The 8363-nt window shown below is 33.9% G+C and overlaps 1 protein-coding gene across 1 annotated transcript; it reads right to left on the bottom strand.

Moving 5' to 3' along the window:
• Window positions 1-1387: 1387 nt before the first annotated feature.
• Window positions 1388-7858, bottom strand: LOC128997729 (uncharacterized). The gene is made up of 4 exons (XM_054423373.1): window positions 7839-7858; window positions 5824-6014; window positions 1998-2181; window positions 1388-1675 (listed from the first exon to the last, which is right to left on the bottom strand). Exons 2-4 carry the CDS (start codon window positions 5972-5974, stop codon window positions 1525-1527), a joined length of 486 nt encoding a protein of 161 aa, XP_054279348.1. The 5' UTR covers window positions 5975-6014; window positions 7839-7858; the 3' UTR covers window positions 1388-1524.
• Between the last annotated feature and the right edge of the window lie 505 nt (window positions 7859-8363).

Genomic DNA, 8363 nt, shown 5'->3' with positions numbered 1-8363 from the left:
CCACATAGAGCAATTGAGTGCTGTAGTAAGGTAGCCATCCCAGAGAATACAGAATTTACATTTAAAGAAGTAAAAGAGATAGATGTATTAAAGATTATTAAGTCAATATCGAACAAGAGATCAACAGGTTGGGATGAAATTCCAGTTAGATTAATTAAGGACTGTAAAGAGTACATAGCTGCACCACTTACAAAAATAATAAATCAATCATTAAAAACTGGTGAATTTCCAACAAACCTTAAAACTTCAATCGTAAGGCCAATTTTTAAGAAAGGAAATAGAAATTTAATTGAAAACTATCGCCCTGTCTCACTATTACCTGTGTTTTCTAAAATAATTGAAAAGGTGGTACACACACAACTACAAGAATATTTAGAATCAAACAGATTAAATTACAAACAGTCAGCATGGTTTTAGGAAGTCACACTCAACAAACTCAGCACTAATATCACTAACAGATGATATATATAAGGCCATGGATGGATCACAGTCGACTCTTGCAGTTTGCTGTGATCTATCAAAGGCTTTTGACTGTGTAGACCATGCAGTCCTTTTAAAAAAAATAACTAAATATGGGATCAGAGGGTCGAGTTGGAAGTGGTTTGAATCATACCTAACAGGAAGAAGGCAAAAAGTATCAATAATAATAGAAAACAATAAATATGATCTGAGTATGACACAGTTGTAACAGGAGTGCCACAAGGCTCAATTTTAGGCCCAGTTTTATTTACTATATACACCAACGACCTCCCAGAGAATGTAAATGCCAAAATAATCATGTTTGCTGATGACACAACAGCACTCATAAAAGGGAAGCATTTATTAGATATAAAGGAGAACGCAGAGGCTACGATACAAGATCTAGAGCATTGGTTTGTTATTAATGGCCTTCATTTAAATACTAGTAAGACGAGTTTAGTTCATTTTAGAAACTTACAGAGTAGGGAAGGAGAGTTGAAGCTAAGAATTAGTGGTAATGATGTGAAATGCCAGAGTTTAGTAAAGTTATTAGGTGTTGTGTGTGACCAGAACTTAAATTGGCGGGAACATACGACACAGCTATGCAAGAAGTTAAATAGTATATGTCACAACATGAGCTGTCTAACTCATTGCACAAGTATTGAAACTAAAATGACACTCTACTACGGATATTTTTATTCATTAATAAAATATGGGATAGTGTTATGGGGTAATACTGAATTTTCTAAAGAAGTACTAACAGCACAAAAGAAAATCTTGAGAATAATGACTTTAACATGGCCAGGTTCTACATGCAAAAATCTATTTAGAAATTTGAAAACCCTTACAGTACCAAGTATTTATATTTATGAAACTTTAAACCACGTAAAGAACAACCTAACATGGTACTCAACTGAGAAAACCCAACACCATTACAACACAAGAAATAAAAATTTACTGGTTTATCCACACCACTCATTATCATTATCATTATCATTAAAATTTTGGGTTGTGTTTTCTCAAACAACAATATTACCAAAGTAATTACCGTAAGTCATGACTTAATTACTTTGTTTGTTTTAACAACTGTCCTTCTTCCAACAACTCATCTGCTGATCCCACAATCAGCGTATAACCATTCAGTTGTAAGCCTTTCAGTGAGATGACTATCTCTTTGACTTCTTCTTGGTTCCTTACGTACACCAACGCATAATGCCTGCAACAAATGTTTGCAAAGCACTCATAACTAATACAAGTATATTTAGTTATAAATTTAGATATTTATTTATATTTAGAGATTTGTGCCCCCTTCCCCTTATTTGTGAGGGATTTTCATCTTCCTTGCACTCCCAACAAACCTGAATCCTTTGGCCCATTTACTAATGATGCTCCCATGAGGGACTTGTTATTGAGGTTATACTTTATGAAAACCAGCCATGTTCTAAAGTAGGCTGAAAAACTTAAATTTTAACCAGTTATAAGATACATTACAAACTGAAATATTTTCAATCATAATTTGTTTAGCGACTTATACTCACAGCTTTGGGTACGGTGGCCTATCATAGTTTTTCATGGATACTTCTAGCGGGTGAACTTTCGCCTTCTTGCAAAGATCATAGATGTTGCTTTGCATGAGCTTTGGGTGAAGGTTCCCGATTACTGCCACCTTTGCTGAAGGAGGAGGCGGAGCATTTTTATCAGCAGTAGGCTGTGGTGCTGGGACTGAAACACGTCCGTAAGTATTTAAAACAAAACTAGAATTTTACAAAATATATTGATTGTTTATTTAATTTAAATTAATTTAGTATTTATAAGTGAAGATACTAAAGCAGAAAGTTATATGGGAAAGCTTTTTGCCCTAAGGATGAGATCATGAAAAAGAATAGGCTAATAGTTTAGTTAGACACCAGACAGTAGAAACTCGATTGCATATTTGAATTATCTTGAAATTCCCTTGTTGCTTTGAGTCAAAACACAAGCTGTTTGACATACGGTAATGCAATAATTAATAAGTTAGTAAAAATTAAAATAAGTAGTGTGGTTTCCCTTTTTCATTACCATGGAGGCCAATAATGGCAATAAAAGAAAGAAAAGAAAGAAAGAGTTTTATTTTTCCATAAATATAAAAATATGTAGAGAATAGTCATACATTGATGATGAGTAAGTACAATGTCATTTCAAAGATTAAACTAACTTAGCAATACTGTTAAAAAAAGTCATTCAAAGTATATTGCCTGACCTTCTTCAAAAAAAAATTTGTTAAAGTCTGTGTCTTTTTCTAATAATAAGAATTTATTAATTACCCTACAAGTCAGGAGATTTTTCAAATTTTGCTGTTGAGTGCGAGGGATATATTATGAAATTATGTCTTGTATTATACGCATTTGTGTGATTTTCAAAAAGGATTCTATTTTTCATGAAGTATTTACATAATTCATAAATATAAAGACAAGGTAAAGTTAATAATTTTGATTCTTGAAATATTTGTTGACAGTGCTCATCAACAGGAATATGATGCAAAATTCTAATGGCCCTTTTCTGAATTCGGAATACTCTATTAAAATTTTCACGTGAAGTACTAGCCCAAATTACCAATCCATAAGTTAATCTAGATTGACTAGTTGCAAAGTAAACAGTTTTTAAAATGTTTTTATTAACTGAGTTTGATAGTACTTTAAGAGCAAAACAAGAAGAATTTAATTTTTTACTTAAAGTATCAATATGTAAAGAAAATTCTAATTTCGCATGGATGGTTGTCCTTAAAAATTTATAAAAATATTTTCGGTTTTACTTGAATTTTGTAAAAGTTCACAAGTTTTGAATTTGATTATTTCAGTTTTGTTTTCATTTAATTTTAATCCATTTTCTTTAAACCAGGTGCTTAAGTTAAAAATTAAATTCTCAATATTAAGATCAAGACCACCCTAACCTAACAACCTAGTTTTTTTATGTTAATCAAATGTGCCATGTTGTTTATCATCATCTATATTAAAACGTGACAGGGTTTTTTAATTTTATGATTCTGAATCAACCACTTGACGGATTTTCATGATTTTTGTGTTGAAAGAAAGATAATTTCGAGAATTAGGAAATGCCGAAGCTATAATTTTAGTTAAGGGTTTCAGTTTTTTTTAGAAAATAAGTTTAAAATTAAAAAGTATAGCAGCCGACGCTAACATTTTACACTAGCTTTGGGTATTAACCATTTGCTTAACGTAACAGCTGTAAACATTAAGCATGTGTGACACAAATTCAGCATTTGGATAATAACGACATGCATAGGGTTGACTTATTTATACTATGTGTAATGCTATACTCATTAAAACGTTAATTTATTTGGTAAGAGGATGACAGACTATTTAAATAAACATGGTGAAATGCTAGATGTTCTAATTTATTTTTAGATCAGTCTTTACAATTTTAAGTTTGTTTTAGTGCAATATAATTTGTTTTAACTAAAAGCTGGTTGAATATAAAAATATTCTATAGAACTATCAGGTTAGTTTATTATTCTGTGATTTTGCCATTGATTAAAGGAAATGAAAATGATTCTATAACCACCGATGTATACAAATTGAGGCTCTGCCCAGGAGTCTTCAAAGGAAAGGTTACGCAAATTATTTTTCTGTTCAACTTTTTGAGGAAAGAACAGGAAAATAACAATGTTTACTTTTAATTCATCTTGGCAGCTGTTGGTTACAATAAATATTTAACCACTTAAACTTTGCATGGATTAGAGATGACTTTCTATATTCTATATTCTAAATATTGAGTTTTAGTTGACTACTCAATTCCCATACGTAGGATGGGCTAACAGCTCGTCATTATTAACTTTCATATTTAAAATAAATAATAGTTTTTCACTCCAAGCTTGTTGAAGTAGGCTACTGATATGAAAACATGATCTTATGACAGAAATTGTGTTGTTATGTGAGTAGACTTGAAATGCCGTATTCACTGTTGTTGATTTGTACATTTTCTGTCCATTAATGAAAATTAAAATTAACCTACAGTAGGCCTATTTATCAAAAAAGAGAGCATATACACAACCACAACACAAGAGGTTACCCCAATGCACGGATTAGCTATAACGTGGTCATATCACAAAATAACTGTGTTAATAAACTTCCATTGAATATGCTAGAACTGAAGGCAAGGTTTTTAAGAAGAAAATCTATGGTTGGCTGGTAAAAAATCCTATATTTATTAGTAAAATTTGTATTGTAAATAGATTAAAACCCTTGGCACTGCCTTTAAACCTATTTGCAAGATTTGCGATTTGCCAACGTGATACAGAATAAACAACACAACAGGAAATTTATTTGTAGTTTGAATTTGCTAAGAGTATTATGGTTCTTATAAGTATTGTGAGTTTATAATATAAAGGTTTTTTCATTAAGGAATGACCATTGTATAACAAAGCCTTTACTAGAAGAAAAGAAAAATATGCTTTTACTATCAGTGGCACATAACGTTTTATAATATCTAATATCAGTACCGCCATAGATATAACATACTCCCTTAGTAGATTTCTCATCCTTATGGAACAGCTGAAGCCAATTTTATTGCTAGTTCTGTACGGTGCACTGTAGAGGTCGAGTTTTGTTTACAATTTGTTGTTATTTCAGTCATTTAAAACCTTGTTTAACAAAATAATACAATCTAATCATAAATGATAATGTGTTCCCTAGTTATATCAACAAACATTAACACGTTCGCTGCTACGGACGTTCCGGAACGTCAGCCGGGCCACGGCGCCAGGAGCTAAGAACGTTCCAGAACGTCACCGTTCATTGTTGTTTAACGTTGCTATGGATAAGCCAGCACGTCACAAGCGTTCTATATTTCTTTGCAGCTCGTGGGGACGTACTTTTCTGACAATAAAAAATATAGTTTCCCAAATCACCACCAGGGTCGTTTGGAACAGGGCTTTGTTTTACCTCTTTCCTGCTAGATAGCGACACTACTTTACCGACTGTAACCTGGGTAGTGCTGCTATCTATCCGAATCACTTAGTACTATATCCAAAGCCAGTTTTATTGCAGAACATTGCCATCCAGTATAACTACTGTTATTTTTACTGTAATTCAGTGTATCGGTGGCAATGTCACGCAGCGGCCGAGCGTAGTTCAGCAACTGGCGCCGTCCCAGCATCTAGCGCTCAGCAGCGAACGTGTTAAAGCTCAATCATGAATTCAACCTTAAAATACTAGAAACAGAATTTCGTCGACACTGTTCGTCGAGAATGTCACCGTACATGAACTAGACACGAAAAAGAAGCTTCAAAATTTACAATGGGATGAGAAGGCTACTTGTGTTTGTTAGTCTACTATGGTACCATACACAAAAAAATGATGTCCTTACATGGTACCAGTTTAGGAGGTCTTCTAGCTGAAGGCCTACTCGCACCAGCAAAACCTCCGTCTCCGCCGCCATCATTTCTGCGGTCTGGTCTCTGCTGGTTGAAGTTGTTGGGTCTCCTGCCAAACCCGCTCCCGCTGTCGTTCCTGTCCATCTCTCCAAACCTTGATTTAGGTGCGTCAGTATCCTGGTCTCTAAATAACAAAAATTATTGACAGCTACTTATAGGCACCGTACTTGAATTACTAAACTAAATGTTTTTACAAAGCTAACACATTAAAAGACAGTTTCAATAAAAATGTTCAATTTTGGTAGAAGAACCAACAAGAAAAAAAAAAACAAAAACAAAAACTGTTTGGTGGGGTAGAGAAGTTTTGGAGAGGGGGGTGATAGGCTAATAAAATGTGTTCCAGTTGTAAATAAACAAGGTTGGAGCGGGTGAGATGGTTAAAACACAAATCAAGCCAAATGACAACTTATAGGTAATAAAATATTACATTAATAGTGGAATCAAAGACGACACATGTACGTGGAGCACAACTGTAAAACTTACTCGTTAAACTTTAGGTAGTTCTTGTTTGCAGTAAGTTGAGTGTTTACATTTTTTCTGCACCAGCATTACTACACTTACGCAATGTCAATAAGAACTAAGAGTAGGTCAGCTTTTGATATTTAATATTTGTAATAATTTGTATTAATTTGATATATGATACCAGATTTTGATATTTAATATTTTGTGACGTTAAGTTAGGTTGGATCTGGCTTATTCAGAAATCACTTGACTCAATACAACTAAAATTGGTTGAAAGAATTATTTATAATAAAATAAATAGATAGGGAGCCTAATCCACAAAACAAAATGTACACTTAAAATCAAAAACATGGTATGTGGGGGTTGAATGTGCAAAAATGGACTTCCAAGGGGTGTTCCGTCTTGAAGCAATGAGCGGATGAGTCTTGTAGTTCCATCTTCAGGGTATTGGGTCTACTTACTCTTGCCTGTATCTCCTGAAAGTAGTTAAGTTTTCCAAACTTAAATGCAGCCTCAACCCATGCCAGGACAACACTCATACCCGACATTGTACTTTGAATTGTATATTATCTCCATTGAGCTGGCCTATTGTATGACATGTATACTTAATGGCAATAAACTATTTGAATTTGAAGGGGCAGAGAACTGTAACTTATAGGTTGGCTCAAAAGAAATCCCAAGCAGCCTTAAGTAACCTAAGCCAGACTAAGGGGCAGATGTTTGGGCCTACGGACGCCAAAATGCTGAATACGGCCCTGCCAACAAAATTTACATTGTGGGTGAGTTCCTTAATACCAATGGACAGGAAGCGTGTTTGGCTGCTCTGGGTTTCTGGATCCATTTAAACAGGTTACCGTTGTAATCATTGATTTTATGTTAAGTATTAGTCATTCATGTTATAGGTATTAGTTATGTTATAAAATGTATTTTTAGTGAGGTAATATTTGTGACGAATACCATGCAACGTGTGAAATTGTTTTTCTTACAAATTTATTGTTACAAAAGTGCATCACTAGACAAACTAACCAAGCATGTGACAGTGGTGCTTTTGTGTACGGTAGGAAATAACTAGCTATTAACAGACTATACAACAGCTATTAAAGCAAAACAGTAATAGCTTTAAGCACTAATAATAAATTTAAAAAAAATGGTGCTGAGTAGACATAAAAAGCTCTGAACACTCACAGAACAGAACACTCCCAATTAACCGAGGTTGTTGGGACAGAGATTACCTCAGTTACCGAAGATCTCTGATAACACTGAGATTGTTTTGATTGGAATCTACCATAATAAAGTAATTATTGTTTCCGACTAAAAATGAAAAATATATAACTTATTTAGGTCTATAACGACTTCAGATAACCAGAGTGTCCTAAGACGAGGCATAATAGCCTCAGGGGATTATAACCGAGGCTCGAATAATCAGGAGTGAACTGTACAAGCAAAAGTCACAACACTTTTTACGCATGAATTATTTTGAACATACCCATTAGAGTATTGCTGATATGAGCCTCGTTGCCTATGTCTGAGAGAACAAAACTATAATCAAAATACTGTAAAATTAATAGGCCAAACATAAGTTAGGCTACTTAGATAAAATACCAGTTAAGACAGCCTTAAAACAAATTACAAACGCAGAATAACTTCTAACAAGACAACAACTTTTGTGCTGGCGCCCTCTGCGTCCTGACCAGTCCAGGTCTGATTATGACTAGATGAACCTGTGAAATTAAGCTAAATCGCAAATTGTTTGTCAGCAGCCAACCTCTCACATGCATCTTTGTGACATCAAAGCATTTAAAAACTTTGTCCATAAACGTAGATTTTTCTTGTATATACTGTAGCCTACATGAATTTTTGAACGGTTGGTATTTATGGCCTCTGGATAGGCCTACATCAAAACAAAAAGTAAATCGGTCACCGGTATTGGTCTTACCATGAGACCTATAATAGCTTATTCCCTATACAGACAATTTGCTAATACTGTATTCCCTATGGAAATTTAGCTAAA

The sequence above is a fragment of the Macrosteles quadrilineatus genome, unplaced genomic scaffold (assembly GCF_028750875.1).
Source record: "Macrosteles quadrilineatus isolate MER2022 unplaced genomic scaffold, UCM_ALF_1.0 Scaffold_7__1_contigs__length_78375512, whole genome shotgun sequence".
NCBI lineage: Eukaryota > Metazoa > Arthropoda > Insecta > Hemiptera > Cicadellidae > Macrosteles > Macrosteles quadrilineatus.
This window is presented reverse-complemented; position numbering and strand designations above follow the sequence as displayed.